The sequence below is a fragment of the Ambystoma mexicanum genome, chromosome 6p (genome assembly GCF_040938575.1).
Source record: "Ambystoma mexicanum isolate Mex_15411 chromosome 6p, UKY_AmexF1_1, whole genome shotgun sequence".
NCBI lineage: Eukaryota > Metazoa > Chordata > Amphibia > Caudata > Ambystomatidae > Ambystoma > Ambystoma mexicanum.
Genome location: NC_090935.1, coordinates 1,501,310,457 through 1,501,332,714, shown reverse-complemented (window position 1 = coordinate 1,501,332,714; position 22,258 = coordinate 1,501,310,457). Strand labels below are relative to the sequence as shown.

At 49.2% G+C, this 22,258-nt stretch overlaps 1 protein-coding gene across 1 annotated transcript in view; it reads right to left on the bottom strand.

Annotated features, from left to right (window-relative positions):
* ANXA3 (annexin A3) overlaps positions 1-22,258 on the bottom strand; it is a 542,330-nt gene that overhangs the window by 397,324 nt on the left and 122,748 nt on the right. The window contains exon 4 of the mRNA XM_069626342.1: positions 12,539-12,633. Within this exon, the coding sequence (XP_069482443.1) occupies positions 12,539-12,633 (95 nt within the window). The remainder of the gene's footprint in view (positions 1-12,538; positions 12,634-22,258) is intronic.

Here is a 22,258-nt window from a genome sequence, read left to right as displayed (position 1 = left end):
TTAACCGACTAATTAAGGCCTTTTAAAAGGTTTTGGTCGACTCAACCTCAAGGAAGGGGCTGATTTCAAAACTGTACAGGGTCCTGACCACTTGTGAGCTAGAAGGCAGACAACACTAAAAAGTATTGGGATTCACTGTATGAGGAGAAAGTTCCAAACTCATATGGGGAAGAATATAAAGGGATTTCACGGACACCTCACCACACATGCAATAGAAAACACTTAAGATACTACATGGCTGTCACAGATATCCGTTAAAGCATCTAAAATGTATGTGGTTATCTTCCCTCAGTGTACAAGGGGTTGTGAGTCCCTGGGTCACATGTGGTGGTTTTGCCCGTTTATCCAATTTTATTGGTCAGAGGTTTTAAGCTGAATGAAAGAGGTGACAGGCGCACAACTAAACTTGAACCCCTTGCTTATAATACTGGGAATAACCCTGGAAAATAGTGAAGTACACCATTTCCAAAGGATATGTGAAGCCATGTTCAGGGTGGCTAGGCTGGCAGTGGCACAGAATTGGAAAAACCGAGTGGTAGTGCACAAACAGGTTTGGCTCAACAAGCTGTAGGCCCTTTACTCAATGGAGAAATTGATTTACCTAGTTCATGATGATAGAGGATATTTTTGGAAGAATGAGGCCTATTCAGGATAGAAATGGAGTATCCAATGAGGCTTTTGGAGGGGAGGGTAAGGTTGTGGGAGAGGGGAGTGCTTCTAGGGGCCCGATGGACCTTGAGGGGAGTTTCAATTGGCTGTCCAATGAGTAGTTGCTTAAAGGCCTTGATACTTGTTGGTAATACATCATCATATAAGTCTTCTGATCCCTCGGCTGTAAAGAAAATAATTGTTAATTTGGTTGGATGGGGAGGTGGGTGTGTTGGGGTTATATTATATGAAAACCAGAATTTAAAAAAAGATATTTCAAAAATAATAATAGTAGAGCTTCCATTGCACGACGTATATTACTGATCCAAACATTCATGGATTCATGAAAGCAGGGGGCAGGCTCCCATTTTGTTGAGAGTATTTGCCTATTTTGAGGGTGTTAAAGTAGCTGGTACTACCCTTATCTGTAGGGATGAGAACTACTTTACATATTACATTTTCGACACCCCTCCTCACCTCACCTCACCATGTAACAGAGATATGGTGCCCTGCTCACCCTTTTGAAAAACACATTCTATTCTCACCCACTTCACCTCTGCACCCTTCTCCTCGCACCCCACTCCTACATCCCTCTGTACCATCCTTACTCTCAACACCTATTCTCACCCCCCAACACTTGCTACCCTCACTCTCCAACTTCTAGCTCCCATTCTCACCTCACTACTACCCCCACCTTACCAAACACTCTCCCATTCACACCTTCACTCACAAACTGGCACCACTCTCCCTCACAAAAAAAACTCACCTTTCACACTGCATGAGCCATTGCACGCTCCAATCCACCGTCCTACTCTTCATGGTTTCTTGGTCTGCCTCCACCACCTTTGACCTCAGCCAAACAACCCACACTCTGCATTTCCCACCGTCACTCTGCTCCTGCTGGTTCAATCTCCGCTTCTCCTTCCGTTGGATGCAGTGCTCACCAGATTATGCACCAACCAGTCCCACCTTTACCTCAGGAGCTGGATTACAGCAGTGAGGACTGAATAACCCTCTGAACGCCTCCCCTTTTCAGTACCGTTTTGGAAACAGTCTCTGGTGTGGTAGCAGCCAGGGGTCAGGCTCCTTGTTCTCCTTGTGGCCTTCCTCATGTACTGGTGATTATTGTTCCAAATTCGGTTTGGTGAAGGGTTTGTGTCTTTCCTTTCCCAATGCACTCTCCCTCCACTCCCAGTTAGTTTTCTGCTGCCCCCCAATTCACCTGGGGACTGTCTGGATTTGTCAGGTCCATTGTTTGGTATCTCGGTTCCATTTGTCAGGGAAATAGCCAGTCCAACTCCTGGCTGTTTTTTTTATAAACAAATGTTTAATTATTTTCCATAATAAGCAACAACATTGATAACAATAACAGATTATCGGTACCACACACTCCTCCCACCCCCTTCCCTCCACCTCTAGGCGCCCCCCCTTTCACATTCCCTGCCCCAGAACTGCCCACCAAGACCTCTACCCATGCCCATTTGCCCTCTCCCAGAGCTCAGTTCAGCCAGTTTTTCCATCCATCAAGCCCATACTTTTCCAAATTTGTTCATCCACTCCCTTTTCCCCTCCCCCTCTCCCTCTCCCTCTCCCTCCCTCTCTCTCTCCCCTCCCCTCCCCTATCCATACACTCCACCCACCTATTTATGCTAGGAGGGGTCAAGGTCCCCCATTCCATTGGCAGAATCTTCCCCCCTCCCGCCCATCATCATGGCCATCCTGAGCAAACATTTCCGTTTACTGTTGAGCCCAAAGTCTCTTTTTGTGACTAAAGGGAAAACCCCTTCAGGGTTAGTTAAATATATTGTAACAGAAAAGGTGTCCTACCCATTTCATTCTTTATGCATAGATGCTGCACCAATTTTCAAAATGAGGGGTTCACAGTGAATGTTCATAAGTTAACAAATCTAAGCAACAACAAAAGAATAGTCTCATTATCTGGTATCACTTAATATTATCCCCAACAAAAATATTGCTGTATATGTGTTCGTCAGGAACGGCCATAGGCAATATTTTTATTGGGGATAATATTTGAGTTTTTTGGGAGCGGGGGTTGTGGGTGTCCCCCCCTGCTCCCTTTAAAATACAGGGGTTGCGGGGGTGTCCCCCAGAAGATCCATGCCTTAATGTTGCCGCAAAAATATGCCGATATTTTTGGATGGCAATATTTTTGCTGGGATATTAACACATGGAACCCATTATCTTTCGTAAAAATCAGACAGTGGGGAAGGGGGTCATTTATTTGCTCACCTCTTCCACTGTGCGTCTTGTCACTTCATTATTTTCAAATGTAAAAAAGAGGTTACTTATTTCAGCAAGCAGCTATACATAGTGGCACAGAGGTATATTCATGAGAGTAGCAAAAGATTCTTTCACACCCATCAACCATCATATATATCATAGTTTGAACAGATACAAATATTCGAAGCTACGGATAAAATCTGTGTGTATACAATACATACAGCTGTGATTTAATCTAATCTACTGAAACATACAGAAAGTTCATGCCTTTAGTTCATGCACATTCACATAGACAATATAAATACGTATATATGTATGTGTGGTGGTAGCCTAAACATAGTTCGGTCCATGTTTCTGGCTATGGTCATCAGGTCTATTGGTTTCTCTATATTTGTAATCTTAGACTAGTATTTCCTAGATGAGATTAAGGTTGCAGTTTGTAGTCTCCCCAGATATATAAGAGCGCTACTCTAGGACACACCAGTATTGGGTCACTGACCAACCTAGACAGGCGATTCCTTACCCATTCCCAGAATAATTGCACCTGTAATTCCTGGCTGTTCTTGATGCAGTTCTCCTAGCTGCAGTACAGGTTTTCTGAGTTGCTCCCAGGTGCCTTGTGGGAGATTGAGTTCTGAAATGGGAAAGGGAGAATGCTGGCCAGAGAAAGTGCTGGTAGGCATTTTGAGACAGGGCAGCACCCGTATCCACATACATGGTACATGAGAGGGTCATGGAGTCTGGGAGGGTCCCCTCTTTGTCCTAGTAAGGGACTTAAACCTTTCAAAAACCTCCATCCTTTCTCCAAAGCCACCTTCACTTTCTACCAGCTGATTACCTTCTCCCAGATGTTATTTTGGTTCTTCTGTCTGCCCAGACTTTCCTGCTCCTGGGTACCATGTGGAGCTTGAGCTGGAGGTCTTTTATAATAGAAAATACTTCACTTGGGCATAGCACCAGATTTCTCGTTTCACCCACTGGGTTTTGTTGGGTGTCTTGCAACCTCAATCCTGGTGGTACAAGGATTCCATCCATTCCCATCCATCCATTCCCTGAACCTGGGGGAACCTACTGCCCAGCACCAGATTGTCTACAAAGTTTGGTATTACGAGGACATTGGTGTTCCACATCACTTCTTTTTGTACATGACCAAGTCCCTATGGATACAACAGGTGACCCTGGGGTCCCCAATCAGAGGTCTGTGTCACGACCTGTGACCCAAAACCCCACTGGCATGGTCACATGCCAGGTAGGGTTAAGACTCAAGGTTCACTTGGGGCACCAAGGGCCTTGCACTAGCCTCATGGACTCTCCTGGAGTCAGTCCTGGCGCCTTTGGCGCCAGGCTCATGTTCAGATTGGAACACTGTCTTGAAGGGACTACTTTTTCATTTGGAGGCCTGTAGCCAACATGGAGGCACCCACACAGCCTAGTTCCTAGAACCAGACTGTGCGGTGCAGTGTTTTGGGTGTGGTAGCCCGGACTACTTTACCTGGACTACTTTACTAGAGGGCTATATAAACCGCACCCAAGTTACAGAACGTGCTTCGCGTTATTCTGCAGCCAGCAGCGTGACGCTCATCGTGTCCAGAGACCAGAATCCAGCGATCCTTTTACAGCGGACCTGCAGAGGAGACAAAAGAACATCATTAGCAGTCTCTGCTTACCTGCAACTTTCCATCCGTCGATTATCCATTTTCCTGCTGCTCGTGGTCTTCCATCCAGTCAGCAGCATCATCAGGACACCACGCACGCACTGGAACGAAGCACCTGGAGGGAGAGAGAAAGAAGGACAACTTTAAAACGGGTTACTCATGGCATTTACGGCAATAACCACGAGAACCTCACCTGGCCGCTCCGCTCCAGAAATCTTCACACACCCAGAAAGACCTTTGCGACCTGAAAAGGATTAAAGAATACAGGTTAGCAAAGGAAGACATTACTGCGCTGCACTTCACGCTTAACCTACCATACATCATACGCTCCTACGTCCATCATCCTGGTAGGAGCTGATCCAAGCTGCGCATCCACCGAACCTCTGTGCACCTAAGGGAGAATAAATAAGGAAAAGACATTAATCACAAGAAAGGAAAGCAAGGACATTTTAAGACCTCTATAACCAGACTTACCTCCTTACAGACACTTGAATGGGTTAGCACCAGTGAAGTTAACTCGGTCACTCAAACCCGCAGAAAACTACGCACCCATGCACAGAAGGCAGGACAGAGAGCCCCCCAGACATCACAACAAGGTGAGGAGTGGGCCATCAGATCGAATCCAGGGTGCAGGGGGGGATGAAACGAAATCTGTTCCCAAGTCCAGTCCACCTGTGTTTTCAGGCCCGACCTCCATAGAAGGCACCATCCGGAATCGGGAAGGGTCCAGGGTGAATCCGGCAACCAGGGCATAAGGGCGTCCCCGTGGATACTAGGTGAGCGTAATAGTCTGTGCAGGAATTAACATTCCAGGCGTATGGCGTTCTGAGTGCTGCCCAAGTCCATCAGGGACTAGACTGGCTTCCATGGTGCTAGACTGGCACTCAAAGTCTCTTCTAGTAGTTGTGGTAGTGGGAGCGCTCTTTAGCAGTTCTCTCTTGCACCCCTCGTAATGGTTTCACTACACGGGCAGGGTTCGACTCCTGGAAGTTGCTGAGCAGGCAAAGATTCTGAATCGGTTAATGCATGGAAGACAGGACCCAGGACTCCTTTCTGGACAGACGGTACCCTGCTGGGGTTAATCTTTAGGACTGCCTTCTGCTCTTTTACCCTCCTTCTCTGGGCTGTAGGTGACCTCTGTATCGGCGTATGGATGCAATCCCACAATCGCTGCATGTGTCACAGATGTCCTTCGTAAATGGCAGTGTCCAGGAAGATTCAATGGTTTTATTAAAAGAAAATGAGTTTTAGCGCAAGGTGCAGCAACTGCTCTTTTCATCAAAGGGTAGCTTTCAATAGAATGCCAAGCAGACAGTTCAACAAAATGCACTGGGCTGGAAATGGGAGTTTGGTGGGACTTGCTAAGGGCCGCTCCTCTCGCTCATCTAGAAAACAACCATAATCCAGACATCATTTGTGTGAATTTCTGCTCAGCGCTAGCCATAGCCAGAGCGTCTTACAATGTTCAAGGGTTGAAAAGGTAGGAGGTGAAACTTAGTGCCAAAATGTTTTCAGGATAAAAAAGATTAAGATAGGTAAATGGTAGCAGGGGCATTGGAGGTGTTGTATGGGGAACAGGTATATTTAGATCCTCTTTCTCAGAGTGGTGATTGAGGGCTGAGAGTGCATGTAAACAGGTAGGGTGTACCATTCCCTGGGTGCCAGTAGATAAATGTTTGTTTTGTGTGCATGTTAGTTCCAATGTGGAGGAGCTGCTGGTTTGCTTGTGTGGTATTTGTGTGGGTGATGGGTTTGAGTTTGTTGTGAAGTTAAGATGGGGTTTTGAAAACAATGCAGCAGAGTCCTTTGAAGTCAATTCTTTGGGATACATGAGCAAGCGGAGCAGAGCAAGAGCTGAGGTGATGTGTGAATGGTTGGGTAGGTGGAGGATGCGTATGGCTGCAGCATTTTGTAAGGCTTGTAGAGGTGTGGGCGGGGGGGGGGGGCAATGGCACTTCTGGGGAGGCCAGTGAGGAGAGCATTGCCGTAGTCCAACTTGGAGAGAACTAGTGCTTGGACTGTAGTGTCGAAGTTATAAATAGGAAGAGGAGTCTGATCTTATATAGGAGGTGTAGTTGTAGACTACATGTTTTGGTGACAGTAGCTATGCAGAATGTGAAGGAAAGGTAGGAGATCCATGGTGAAACAAAAGGATTTCACAGGTGTGGAGCAGGATCTTTGGGTTGTGTGATGAATCCTGCAGAGTCCACACAAGAACCCTTCCTAAAGTCTTCTCCCAGGTGGCCTGGGGAAGGCAGCAGCTTCCTGATTCTGACCCTGGAACTGGTATTAGCTGGGAGGATCACCTGGAAGGAGAAGGGCTCTAGGGGAATAGGAGGAAATATCAGTGTTACCAGAATATGTAATGGCTTGCTTTCGGAGAGCTTTTATCGGCCAAAACTATCTATATTAATGTGGGTGAAAACAATTATCAGTTATGCATTGAGAGTGAGGAACCCTCAAAGTCACTGACATTCATAGAGGTGAAAGTTACTAGGACTCCCAGGCGAATATTAAAGATGAGTCTTTAAGTATTAACAATGTAGACCCTGAAAACCCTCATTCCTCTGTAAAGCCAAAAATCCTTAATTGAATCCTTATGATACTTATTTAGTGAATATAATTAATGAGAGGAATGAATCTGGTAATGTTATTTCCATTAGAAAAGAATTTGACAATTGGGGACTTCAAGTCCCACAATGCCCAAAGTCCTCGGAAGAAGGACAGCGGCAGAGGCACAAGGATGCAAGTTCCAGCCTATTAGTGGAAATGCCCCCCACCTGAGGGAGCACTGGAGATATAAAAGGCCCCCTCAGGAGCAGGTCATAGAGAGCAGTAGCAGGAGGTGGAGTAGTTATGGTACCTCCACGTTGCAGCAGAAGTTAGGAGAGCAGAGACGCTGGGACCACCCTTGGGTGTCGAACAGATGCTGGTCCTGAGAGGGTCTCTTCTGTCCGAGACCTTCATTGCAGAGGTTGTGCAGCGGGAAGCGTGTGCACGAAAGCAAAAGCAGGAGGACCTGGAGGTAGCGAGGCCAAAGGATGCGCACCACAGATCCAGTGAGTTCACTAGTAGATTCTGACAACGGAGCACTCCGGGACCGCCCACTGGCAAAATCTGGGTATTATAAGCACAGAAATAATATAAAGAGGGTGAAGTTTTTAAAAATATTTAATTGTTATAAAGCAGACTAATAATTATAATTATTTTGCAAACCAAGCCAACTCAAAAAGGAGAATGGGGCTGATCTGGCATGATCCTTCCTGATATCTATAGCTACAGGGTGCGTTTGTGCCCTTAAACTGATGCCCGCGTACATGAAAAGGCTGTGCTAACAGGCGAGCACACTGCGGGCTAGAAGAGGACAGCCTGACAAATTGCAGCTGAAAGCAGGCGACCCGACAAGATATTGATAAAAAAAGATGGCGGCTTAAAGAAACAAAGGACCGAGCGGATGAGAACAGCAGCAGTGTGGCATAACATCAACGAAGCTCTGGAGACCGCTTCACATTAAACTGTGCATGGCGAGAAGGACTGGAGCTACAATGAACCCACCACGGTCCTAGAAGTAAGCTGCTAGTAGCGGTGTAGCGCACTTCCAAGCATACCCATTACAAGGTGAAGCAGAGCGGGTCTCCTGGGGCAGGCGTATGATCAATACGGCCGGAGCGCCATAATCAATAGCAGCTAAGAGAACCAGACAGTGGTCCCTGCTTACAGAGTGACAACTCCGGTAAGACAGACTCCGCAGAAACAAGTGGTCATAAAGCTGTGACAAGCCGGTGAGTGCAACAGTAGAACTCAAATATGTATGTCCATTGAATATGAATCAGCTGCCACTCTGGTCGGGCATGATCAGTACCCGCGAGCGCCATAGAGTGTTCCTGTAAACAGAGGGTGGTGATACAATTGGGTGCGACTTGAGGTGGACATGCATCATTCAGTTAGTGTGAAAGTTTTGTTTTGGAATGAAGGGCGATGAGGATGTCCGTCTACGGGATGGAAGGTGTCACAAGTGTTGGAATGTTTGGGAGTGAGTTATCAGTCTAAGCGCCCTCAGGAACCGCCAAGGCTGGCCTTCAACAATAAATTATGTTAGATCTAAAGGGATTACAGACACTCAATACAGACATCACCAATCTGCCTTCTTCCTCTCACATGCAGATGCTCTTATCCAAGATGACTATTCGCCACTATACTCCATCTAACTCCACCCTTCCTCTGCTCCCCATGCATGTCCCTCCAATATCTTTCACTCACATCACTTGCCTCCACCCGCTGATGTTATTAAGGCACCAGATACGCTACTACTCCTAGACACTACTCCCTCCACACCCCTTGCCTCACCCCGTATTCAGGGATATGGTGTCCTACTCACCCTTCCAAAACACACACTCCCCATTCTCACCATCCACTTCTTCCCTGCACCCTTCTCTTTACACCCCATTCCTACAACCCACACTATCCTCACTCGCTCCCAGCACCCACTCCCTCTCACAACTACTCTCGACTCCCAAACTCCAATCTCTCACTCTTCCCTCACTACTACCCTCACCATAAACCCTTTCTCATTCACGGCTTCACTTTCACAGACTGTTAGCACTCTCCCTCTCCTTCCTCTGCCTGGTCTTTTAATCCGACTGACTCTGTATCCTCTGACCTGATCCAATTAATCCACACTCTTCTTTTCCTGCAGTCTATTTTTATACTCTGTTCTGTTACTCCCTTACCCCTTCTTTGCCTGAATCTCTGCACGATAGGAGATGGATTACACAGGTGAGAGACTCTGAAAGCCTTACCCCTTTACCAGCACGGTTTTGGAAACATTTTCTGGTGTGTAAGTAGTCAGGGACTTATTCTGCTTGTGGCTTTCCTCAGGAGTCCTTGAGTTTTGGTGCAAATTTGGTTAAGGGAAGGCTCTGTTTCTCACCTACCCTTCTACAGTTTCTCCTCACTCCCAGTTCATTCTCTGCTGGCCCCCTATCCCCCAGTGGTCCAACTTGGGCTGTCAAGTAAGGTGTTGGACATCTCAGTTTGGTTTGTAAAGCAAATTCCTAGTCCAAGTCCTGGCTGTTCTTGATTCCATTCTCCAATCTCTGGTCCAGGCTTTCTTAGTGGCTCCCAAGTTTCTTGTGGGAGTTGGAGTTCTGCAACATACAAGAAGACTGGCCAGAAAAAGTCATGGTAAGAATTTTGTGACAGAGGGTGACACCAGTATATTCAAATACATGGCACTTGAGAGGGCCTCAGGAGCAGGTGTACCCTACCCCTACCCCCAGCCTCACCATCCCGGCCTACCAGCCCTAAAAAGGTCATGACCCAGCCACAGTTGGCTGAAAGAGCAAGAAGGGTACCATTACCCTGAACCTGTAGAAGAGTGATCTGGGCACTATATTACAGAGAGTTCTAAAGAAATAGCCCCTGAATGTATCGCTGAAACTGTGGCTAGATCAAGAAGTATGCTGGGTGCTAAAACCTCCAAGATTGCGTTTGAATGTCTAGAAAGTAGGTGGGCGTTAGTAAAAATGTCTCTTTTGGCAACTTCCAGCCATGGTTTCCATGAACCCAGAATCTTTTTGCCTTTTTCTTTAACCTGTTCTGACTTTTTGAAGGGAAGTAAAGTCTTCAGCTTCACTTCCTTTGCCTTTTTCTCATTTGTTATGGGGAAACTTATCAGTCCTTCAGACCATCAGTACCGGGGAACTAGGTTTCCCTTTTGTGACTTTTTAACATTGCAGACAGCATTTTGTAAAGAAGGGGAATGGAGATACTTCTGTATCACTGTAGTTTCTTACACTTGGGATTGCTGGATACTTTTATATGTGTCTAAAGACAAGCTGGTGGCAGCAGATACATGTTTACCATGTTTGCATCCTTTCTAGTGTGCACATTCGCATTTACTGTGTATGGCTACTAAATGTGGCTAGTGCCCTAAAAAACGGCCATGCCACAAGATGTTTGCTTGTTCTTTGGCCATATTGTAATTTGGTCTTCTTCCTGCCTTGCCAGGTTAGGAAGGTGATGCATTTGACTGGGAAAGCTGCTGCTCTTGCAGGCTAGTGCGGTCTTTGTGTGTCGCCCAGGAAGGGGGTGGGACTGTCTAGTCTCATTCGACATCCATGGTGCCTGGGAATCTAGGTGAGGGCATGAGTGAAACGAGAAGTTGTCCCATACTGGACAAATACTGGCTGTTTGAATGGTGCAGCTCCTTGCTATTGGTGGGCTTGGACTTCCCTCCAGGCTGGATTTCAGATAAGAAGAGGACACCCCAGCCATTTCTTCATATTAGCTTTAGAGCCAAGAAATCCTTGCAGATGAACAACCAACTGAAGATCCGAAGACTACTCCTGAAGAGGGCTGGCATCCCATCCTGCGTCTGGCCCGGTGAAGCCCTTTAGAACTACCTGATTTCAGAAGACCCTCAGGCAGTGCTTCAGCCCTTGGACTAGTGGGACCAACTAGTCAAGATGCCTTCAAGGATCCAGCTGTCCTGAGCCTTTGGAAGTCTCCCTAGGCCATCCGGTGGACTTACCAGCTCTCTCGTGGGCTACCTCACCAGAAGCATTGCCATTCCATGGTTTGGTCATCACCAGCTTGGCATACAAGTCGCCTTCACTCCAAATTTTTGCATCAGGAATCTTGTCCTGGCGAAGCTTCTTCATTTGAAACTGCAAGGACGCCTGCCAACTGTGTGCAGTGGCGGTCGCTGGAACACACCTTCCCCAGTCATGTCAATTGCCCAGAAAAGGCCTACATCAGTGAATCTTGCATATCTTCATCACCAGGGGTTGCATCTTGCATCTGGATCGGACCGGAGGATTCCTTGCACCCGCAGTTCCTGTGCACCTCTCACTGGAACCAACGGCAAGTAATCCAACCTCCAGCAACCCCCAGTCGACCCATCAAGTCATCTGGGAATATCAGAGTCAAGGGGGTAAGTAAATGCAGTGCATCAGCCCCTCAACCGGTCATAAGATTGAGAATAAATCTATTTGTTTCCTAAACCTTCCATTCCACTGTCTTTTGATAATCAAACCTGGGAAGTATTTTCTGAAAGCTAAGAACACATTACTTATCTCAAGTAACCTTGTTGAATATCGTCTTTGAACTATCACCAACACAAGTAAATTAGAACTTACCTATAGAGACTATAATATGGGGAGAAGCATTGTGACTTTTTAGTTACGAGGCCCCATTCTTCTTAGGTATTGAACTGATGAAGTTAGACTTGTGATTTGGGTCCATCCTTGCTGCTTTACTAATTTACCTTCCTCCTTATTAAGTCATTGGAATGCATTTTAAGAACCTATGGTGAATGTATATGTGTATTATTGAGGATTGTGCAATAATGTTGCCTTCTAGTTTCATTTTTCAGTGTGTGTGGTAGGCCTAGAATAAAATGTGTAGTTTTATACATTCCTGTCTAAATTAAATTGTGTATTATATTGTGCGGACTCCTTGAGGGCCCATGACTCCACTCACACTTCCCTGAGAATAGCCTTGACTGCTCTCCAGGTTTACCTTGTTTGGGTTTTGGCTAACATCTCAGAGTTCACTATAACTAGGGTGGCCTCCTCAAATCTGCCCAGCAGGCCAGATCCTAGAAAAACATCTTAACATTGGGTGCTATAACGGACTCAAAACTAGATAAGGAAGCAAAGGGAGACAATCCCTTCCCTACGCCTTCAGATTGTCTGAGAGAACACCTGCTTAATTGGTAGAAAAACGCTTGGACCCATATTAGTTGACTACAATAAAGCCTTTTTTAAAGAGGATTCTGTTGGTCCACCACACTCTTAAGCAAGACTGTTCCAAGTAAAGACTTGTGAGAACAGAAGCATAATTGGAAGATGCCACCCGACCCTACATTGACATTTTTTTAAACTTATACAAGCTAATAATATTGCAGAATACAATGTCATCTTGATCAGCCAAAAGTAAACTCTCTGTGTCATGAGGCTTTGCGAGAGTTCCTCTAGCTCGTCATAGCTTACCTTTCCACAGGCAGATCTGTATTCCTTTGCAATTAGCTGACGTTGGGCAGAGGTTCTTGAGGTAAGGACACTGATCACTTGTTTCTCATCAGTACCTAGAAAGAAACATTGAAAGCAATCTGAATGCTCAAGATTATAGCTAACATCAATAGCTTGTAATGTCACAAAAGCACAAAGCAAGAAAAAAGAAAAAGAAAAACGACTAGGGATGGAGAAAACAAAATCACCTTAAAAAGATATATCTCGTGTGCCCTGCTGTTGAAGAAATGGGTAATTAATTCATGCAACCTCTAATCTGTACTAATAATATAGAAAATAACATAACTGGACTAGTGTTGAATGTAATTTCTGTGGAACATTGATGTTCACCAACTTGAATTAACATTCTTACTGGCACCCAAATATTGGGTTAACTCATCTTGAAACAACAAGCTGGCTAGAGCTCACGGGTGGAGCCTAGTGCTCCCTATGTCTGCTACAGACAAGTAAAATCGTTGGGTGCCTTGTTAGTGTGACCAATGGAGAGAAACTAAGAACTACAGGTGGTCATTCCAAATTGTTTAATACCAGCCCCATATTTTGCAGTGCGTTAGAGTCCTGCATGATCTTGGGCAGATTGGGGGGAAGGGCTTGAATGAGGCGATGCTTATTGCTTATGTTGCTCTGCCTTGAACATCACTATCCCTCTAGGCCAATAATCTATTGTAGAAACTGGTCTAAACAGTAGATGGTACTTCACATGTATCCAGTTAAATTGCGCAGAAAGCAAAACGTTTCAGAAGCAATTGAGAAGGAAATTATAAAAGCGCAGTTAACCAACATTCATTGTTTAATCCTTTAGTTTCAGCATCAAATATATAAATGTGACCATCAAAAAAGGGTGTGCCTGATATTAACCTTGGATGATGAAGAGACCTCAACAAAATGTCAGTGCCTGAAAAGATGTTTGGCATTAGAATTGCTACGAATACCTGCAAGTGGCCAGGGTACTGCAGACATATTACACATTCACAGTCGATCAGGCACATTTATTGATCAGAAACTCCTTGCTCTCATTTCTGCTAATAGAAAGGTTTCAGTTTAAAGATGCCCATTAGAGTTTCTAAGATGGATAATCAAGTATCCGGAGGTACCAAACTGTAAAACCGACCAAAGGGACAGGAAGCTTTGCCATCTGGCCTTTCTGCTCCGTTTTGACACTGTCTGCCCCTAAATAAGCAACATTCAGTTATCCAGGATATTTGTTTATACAGCATCATTGGAATGCCAATGATGTTGGCGAATAGAGCTTTTACAGCACATTTATGTTTTCACACACACACACACACACTACAGAGCAAGTATTATTTTACTGTGCTCCCACTTAATTCAATAAAAAGAAAACCCCTAAGTGCTCAAAAGGGGAAACGTTAAGTTCAACCGATTTGGAGCTTGTGGACCAGTCCTCAGACACGCGTTTCTGTAACAAAATCTGATTGGCTGATTTGGTCTGTAAATCTGTATGTGGACCCTAAATTTAGTGAGGAATTTTGACTTGTTAATTGAACAAGGCATTCTGACTGGATATCAATGGAAGGAACAAGTTACTTACCTGTAACTGTTGTTCTCCAGCATGGGTCTGGCATGGATTCACATGCTCATGAATATTCCCCGTCGTCAGGCTGGGAATCCTCGGTAAAGAAAAAACCAGTATCAGTTTCGTTTCTGATCTGTCTTTCGTAGTAATAACCAATCACTGGTCTCTGCGTCATACTGACCACAGCCAATGACTGCCCTCTACCTAAGCACCGCCTCTGGCAGCCATCTTCAGATTTGGAAGCACGTGAAGTGGCAGTATGACCAAGTGAAGAGCCGCAGAGGGGTAGGCGGGAGGGTTCGCATGTGAATCCATGCCAGACCCATGCTGGAGAACAACAGTTACAGGTAAGTAACTTGTTCCTTCTCCAGCATGGGGTCTGGCATGGATTCACATGCTCATGAATAAAGAATACATAGCAGTACACACATGCACAACCACGGGAGGTGGCAAAGGCTCAACATTAAGCATCACATCAACTCAACATTAAGCATCTTACCTCCTCACCAGGCTCACCTCAGGCGAACAGGTTGCGCAGCACTGCTTGGCCGACCCTGGACTCCTCCCTGGAATCCCGGTCGACGCAGTAGAATTTCGTGAAGGTGTGCGTCGACCTCCACGTAGCAGCCCTGCATATGTCCAGCAGGGGCACACCAGATAGGAACGCCGTGGTAGCTGCGATCGCTCTGGTGGAATGGGCTCTCGGACGGCCAGGCAGCGGTCGGTTTGCCAACCGGTGACAGTACATGATACAGCCGGAGAGCCATCTGGAGATGGAAGCCTTCGAGAGAGCCTTCCCCTGATTGACAGGTCCAAAGTTCACAAAGAGTTGTGACGTCTTCCGAAAACCTTTCGTGCGGTCCACGTAGAACTTCAGCGCTCTAGCTACATCCAGCGAGTGCAAAGTCCTCTCAGCCGGCGACGAAGGCGACGGGAAGAACACAGGTAACACCAAGGGTTCGTTGAGATGAAAGTCCGACGGTACCTTGGGCATGAAGGAGGGGTGCGTCCTGAGCACTACCCTCGTGTCGTGGAAAGTCAAGTACGGGGCCTTGCAAGAAAGGGCCTGGATCTCTCCCACTCGTCGTGCGGAGGTGATGGCCACGAGAAAAGCTGTTTTCCACGATAGAAACTTCAACGGGGCCGAGTGCAGAGGCTCGAACGGAGGTCCCATGAGTTTGGTCAGCACCACGTTGAGCTCCCACGCCGGGGCCGGAGCCTTCACCGGCGGGAACGATCTGAACAGTCCCTTCATGAACTCTTTCACCAGACGATGAGACCACAAGGACGTCCGGCCCGTGGTTCTGGTGTATCGGGAGATCGCAGCAAGATGAATCTTGATGGACGCGTGTGCCAGACCAGCTTTGGCCAGCGTCAGCAGGTACGGCAGCAATTGGGGAGCCGTAATCCGTAGAGGGTTAATCTTCTGTGCGTGGCACCAGACAGAGAACCTCTTCCATTTGTGTCCGTAGCATTTAAGAGTCGAGGACGCCCTGGCCTTTGCAAGAACCTCTCTGCAATCGGCCGGTATGTCGTATCCTCCAAACTCTAACGCTGCAGGAGCCAGGCCTGCAAGTTCAGCGACTTCGGGTCGTGGTGGAGGATGGCGCCTCCTTCCCTGGAGAGTAGATCCGCGTCCGCCGGCAGCTTGATTGGCGGGGACGCCGACAAGTCCAGAAGGTCCGGGAACCATATCTGCCTCGGCCACGCAGGTGCGACGAGGATCATCCTGCACCGTGACCTCTTGAGCTGGTTGACGAGCCGGATTAGCAGAGGCAAGGGAGGGAACGCGTAGAGGAACAGGCCCTCCCAGGGGAACGAGAAAGCATCGCCCATGCTCCTCGTCTGGGGAAACCTGCTGGCGAACCTCCGGCACTTGGTGTTCGTCGCCGTCGCGAACAGGTCGATCTGGGGTGTGCCCCACCGTCGGAAGAGGCGATCCACCAGATCCTGCCGTAGTTCCCACTCGTGGCACGAGCGCAGCTCCCTGCTGAGTGAGTCGGCGATGGTGTTTTTTATCCCTGCCAAATGAAACGGCACCAGAAGAATCCCTTGGGCGACGGCCCAATGCCACAGGTCCTGCGCCTCCTTGGACAGCGCTGGGGACCTGGTTCCGCCCTGTTTCCTGATGTAAAACATGGTGGTGGTGTTGTCGGTGAAGATCCTCACCACCTTGCCCTTGAGGGACGGAAGGAAGGACCTGAGGGCCCAAAACACTGCACGGAGCTCCAGGACGTTGATATGCAGGGACTTCTCCGTCGGGAGCCAAAGTCCCCTTGCGTGCAGATTTTCGGTGTGCGCTCCCCACCCTTCTAGGGAGGCATCCGTGGTCACAGTCACCTGGTGGGCTGGGGTCTGGAAGTCCATGCCCGCCGTCAGATGCGCGCGGGTGCCCCACCACCGTATCGCTCGTCGGAAACTCTCGTCGAGCTTGATCCTTTCCTCGAAGCTGCCCGTCGTCTGGATCCAGCGCGCATCCAGGAACTCTTGCAACGGGCGCATCCGGAGCCTGCACATGGGAATGAGGTAGATGCAGGAAGACATCATCCCGAGGAGGGACTTGATGGACCTCACCTTGGCCGCGTCGGCCACCAACATCCGTTGCACCTTGCCCAAGATGGTCCTGGTCCTCTCCTCCGACGGGGAGGCCAGAAGGGACACTGTGTCGAGCCTCGCTCCCAGAAACAGTGCGACTTGCGCGGGCACCAGGTGGGATTTGGCGTAGTTCACGGAGAATCCCAGGTCCGTGAGGAGTTGGACGGTCCTCGCCGTGTGGACCACGGCGAGCTCCCTCGTCTTGGCGCGGATGAGCCAGTCGTCCAGGTAGGGGTAGACGTGAATCCCCTCGCGGCGCAGCTGCGCCGCCACCGGTGCGAGGCACTTGGTGAAAACCCTGGGTGCCGACCGCAGTCCGAAGGGAAGGGCTTTGAACTGGTAATGACGCCCTTGGACCACGAATCTGAGGAATTTTCGGTGCCCCTTTAGGATGGGAATGTGGAAGTAGGCATCCTCCAAATCCAACGACGATAGGAAGTCTCCTTCCTCCAGCTGACCCAGGACGTGCTGGAGGGTGACCATCCGGAACTTCTGCGCCTTGATGAACTTGTTCAGGCGTCGCAGGTCCAGGATGGGGCGCCATCCTCCCGTCTTCTTCTTCACGAGGAAGTAACGCGAGTAGACTCCGGAGCCCCGAAGCCTCTTTGGGACGAGTTCGATGGCGCCCTTTCTGAGCATCGCCTTTACCTCCAGGAGAAGTTGAGGGACGTGAAGTTCTTTCCTGGCCACGGGGGGGACGCGCGGGCACCTTCTTTGAAACTCGAGCGCGTGGCCCCGGGCCAGGGCGTCCAGCACCCAACGGTCGGTGGAGATGGACTCCCACACGCTGACGAAGCCCGCCAGCCGGCCTCCCACCGGGGTACTTCGGTGGGGGCCCGACCCCACGGCCGGTTCAATCCTGCTTGGACGCGGCCTTGCCGCCTTGGCCTCCTTGGCGACGACGGCGGGGGCCGCCAGACTTGCCTCGTCCTCTGTAGGCCTCTTGCGACGACGAGCGGGCCGCTTGACGGTAGGAAGCGAAACCGCCGCCGGAACCTTTGGAGGCGCCCTTGCCTCCGCCGCTCCGAAAGGGCGTCCGCCGTTGCTGCAGTACTCCAAGGGCCCGGGCCGTCTCAGTATCCGCCTTGATGGCCTGAAGGGAATCGTCCACTGTCTTCCCAAACAGGTTGTTCCCGTCGAAGGGCATGTCCAGGACCCTGGTCTGGACGTCCTGCCGAAAGTCCGTAGCCTTGAGCCATCCGCGACGTCGAAGGCAAACGCCGTTGCCCATCTGGCGGAACCCAGTGTCGGCGATGTCCGTCGCCACGGTGATGGCGTGGTCCGACCCCACGCGTTGGCCGCTTTAATCGTCGTCGCCGCCGACGTGATGACTCTGCGTCCCATGGCATCCAATTTCTTTCCCTCGCCGTCCGGCGGGGAAGTCGACGTGGAGGCCGCACCCCCCCCCGCTTTCTTCCTGGCTGCCGCGGAGACGACGGAGTCCGGGGTAGGCTGCGCCCGGAGGCATAGGGGGGCCGAGTCCGGGACCCGGTACTTTTTCTCGTACCGGTCTCTTTTCGCTGGCGTCGTGGAAGGGTTCTTGAGGAGGGAAAGGCCCTCATCCCAAATGTCGTCCAACAGAGGCACTGCGAGGACCGTCTTCCTCTTGGTCTCGCGCCGTTGGTAAAGGAAGCCTTCCTTTTTCTTCTCCTCAGGGCAGAGTTGGAAAAGCTCGGATGCCCTGGCGATCATTGAGTGGAACGATCCAATCTCGTCGGGCGGAGAAGCCCTGGTGGGAGGCGACGACGGAAAATCCTCGTCGTATGCCTCGTCGTCCGTACCCGTCGCTGCCGTGTCAGTCCCCGTATCATCCCCTCGGGTGGACGGGGAGGAGGGCTGGACGGGGCGCGACGGTTGAAAAGGAGGCGGTGGATGGATCCTTCTTTTCTTGGTAGGGGGAACACCAGAAGGTCCCGGTTCTGGATTCCCCGACGGGAGAGGTTCCTCCGTCGGTAACGGTAGTCTCGTCCTTATCTCGGAGCATAAGGACTGTATAGCCAACAAAATGGCCGCTGAGTTGTCTTGCGGCGCTGGCAGAGGGGAATCCGACGGGCGAGCAGGGGCCCCGTCGGTATCCTCGACGATGTCGTCGTCGTCACCTGCGTCGGGGCCCATTCCGACGGGCTGGTCTTGTTCCACGCCTAGGCCGTGGCTTAAGACCTCGATCAGTTCCTCTTCTGAGGTTGAGGCCGAATCTACGACGACGCCCTGCCCCCCCTTCTTCCCCACGGAGGGTTTCACGGGGGTCCTATCGATGGGCACGAAAGAAGACTCCCTCCGAGGAGGCAGGGAGATTCTGGGCCCCGAGGCCGCCACCACTGGTGCAGCCTCCACAGGCTGGGCCAGGGCCGCCGCGACCGTTTCGATAGAGGGCTTGGTCGAATGGATCAAGGCCTTCACCACCTTAGGTGCGCTCACCGCCTTATCCTTGAGGGAGGGGGCACTGCCACGCTCCTCCTCTGCCTTAGAGCTCGACCGGGGTCTCTCCAGGAGCTTCGCCGGGTGCTCGGCCTTCCTCTTACCCGACCCAGAGCGTTGGCTCGTGGTTGATGGCGCCGGGGAGGGTGCGCCCTGCCTGGCGCCCGTAGAGCCCGACCGTTCGGCGCTCCCGGTGCCAGCGGACTCGCGGTGCTTGGCCTTATGTTGGGCCCCCGTCGCCGGGGCGCCCTCAAAGGTCTTAGAAGACCGCTCAGATTTCTTCTTCTTCTCGCCAGACGGGCTCTTACCCTCCAGCCAGCTGGCGAGACGTTGATGGCGGTCCTTCATGGTCCGTTCCGACATGTTGCCGCAAAACGCACAGTCCTTCTCCACGTGCGTCTTGTCCCCATGAAGGCAGTAAAGGCAGAAAGAGTGTTCGTCCTCCTTGAAGACGTTCTGCAGCTGGCATCCAGGGCAGGCCCTGAACAGCTTTCCGGGCGTCGAGCTTCCCTTCTCCTGGGCCATCTCCGAGACCGGGCCTGAGAAGCTTCTGGAGTCCTCCGAAGTGTAGCTCGACGAAATCTTCACCCTTGAGGGGCACAGATGAATCCGACACGGGTCCCCGTTGATCGGATGTAGGATCGGTGGAGCTTGAGGCTCTTTTGACCGAAAGAATCGAAGTTTTTGTGAAAAAGCGCGAAAAAATAGCACTAACGCTCGAGAGCAATAGCACGAGGATCCCAACACATGAACGTGCGGTAAAAATCTGAAGATGGCTGCCAGAGGCGGTGCTTAGGTAGAGGGCAGTCATTGGCTGTGGTCAGTATGACGCAGAGACCAGTGATTGGTTATTACTACGAAAGACAGATCAGAAACGAAACTGATACTGGTTTTTTCTTTACCGAGGATTCCCAGCCTGACGACGGGGAATATTCATGAGCATGTGAATCCATGCCAGACCCCATGCTGGAGAAACAATGTTTAACGAGTTGTCATCTTGTTCTGCAGATGCAAGAAGATAGCGTGCTAAAAAGGGGCATATTGCAGCCTCCTGGGGCATACCCCAGGCCTGTTACAGTTAAGGTGCGGTTTGGAGGGGTTGAATGTGCCAGATTTAAAGGGAAAAAAAGTTGTTCGCGTGATCTAGTCTGTGGGCTATAGTTCAGAGTAGGCGGACCTAGTTACATTGTGTTGGGCGCAAAGTTTGTTTGTAATGCCAGGGTATAGCAGGAGGTCATACCGGTGATGAATCCAATTGAGACATCACGAATTCCCTGGCGGTAACCTCCTCCTATGGGGCCAGGTGACGGCAACCGCTACCTTATCCTGATGGTGGCTATATGAGGGAGGATCACATGGGAGGAGACAGCCTCGGGGAGATGTCATGACTTCATTGTATGAGATATGATATCCCCCATTTGCCCATGAAGAAGACCCCTTGATGCCCAATATCCTAGTGGCCTTTTGTCAAGCATCTATACTGCTATTTGCGGAAAATAGAGAAAGCTTTTCCCAAAACCTTTTAGATCAATCTTCCATCCCTGGTCAAAAAGGGTAAAAGCTTCAAGACTCTCTCTTTTAGTTCCAAATGTCCTCCATATAGAAATGGCTCATCATTTGGAACCATTAAAAGTGATTTCCCAAGTAATCCACATCAGTTAACATCAATGGACTACATCTCCCACAATTACCCAAGTACTGGACAAAGAGAATGATGCAGAGCAGAAGAGACCTAAAGCTCATTGATCATTCCAGTTGTTTTCAAGATGCACCTGTGCGGGGGACATTTAAAGATCTTAAACAAACTGCAAGGCGCTGCTGCTGTTTGGGAAAAGTCGCTGCGCATCTCTGTGATGCTTGTGGAACTGGGAAGCACAAACCAGTGTGGCAGAGCCAAGGGGCTCGCCAACAGGAAAGCAGAAAAATTCTGTCCAAGCAGGATGTGCTGCAGACAAGCCAGGAACCAAGGGAAGATTCATGGGCATTCGGCAACCAAAGAAAGACATTTCACCTACTTGGACCTGAAGCAAGACAGGCATGCTGAAGTGAAGCCGCAAGATAAACCAGAACATTGTGAAATAAGTCAAGAGTGGAAAGCAGGCAGCAGACAGAGCCTTGTGTCGGGAGCACGAACGGGACCTAAGAAGCCACATCGAGCCAGTGAGTTAGCCGAAGCAAAGTAGGGACCCCGTAGAATTTCAGCAATCACGCCAAATACAAATGGTAAACATTAAAGCCAAAGAAACAGACATTAAAGAGACCAATTGAAAATCAAGGAGGCATATTGAAAATAGAGACCCCAGCCATATACAAGTGCATGGGATGCAAATATGGGACGGGAGCAGGCGCAGAGCGAATGCTGAATCAACCAGATATACAATACTCAAGGAGGTATATGCAATCGTGGAAGTAAAAGAGGAACTGTTACCTGTGAATATAAGAAGTCCTGGCAGGCGAGTAAACCAGGCAGCTGCAAATCTTCAGGAATTCCCAAGAAAGGATATAGAACTGTGTTTGATGAACAAGGAGGAACTTTTGAAAGAAGGAACTACAAGGCTAAGTAGCTTTGTGACTAGCAGGATTGTTTTGGGGTGAGAAAGACACAAAAAAAAAAACTGTTAGACCAAGAATCGTTGACATTGAGGAAGAATCCAGGGGAAGGGAATCACCCTGTGGAACCGAGGTTCTTTTACCTTGGAGATTGTGTTGGAGCTGGTCTACTTTTTTGCTTTATTAACTCATTTTGCAATCAACAGGTTAAAGACATTTTCCCTTTTCACCTTATAGTTTTGGTATGTAGTGCGAGGGTCAGGATAGAACGTTTGGGCACAAGAACAGTTTTGATTTTGACATCCTGACACAGACAGATCCTTAGTTTGGGATTTAGGCAGGGAAATTCCTCTTAGAGCAGGATCAGATAGGCCTTTTCCCAACCTTCTTGTGTTAATAAATGTCTTTAACCAAAAGCATGACAACTTTGTGTCAGACTTCCATTTGTGACTCCACACATAACCCAGGCACAGTGCCCATGGGGTTGGCTGTAGGCCATGGGCAATAGGCAGTATGGGACTCTGAAGAGAATGGAGGCATGGCCAACAGCCCAGTATGCAATATGGGTCTCTTTGATACGA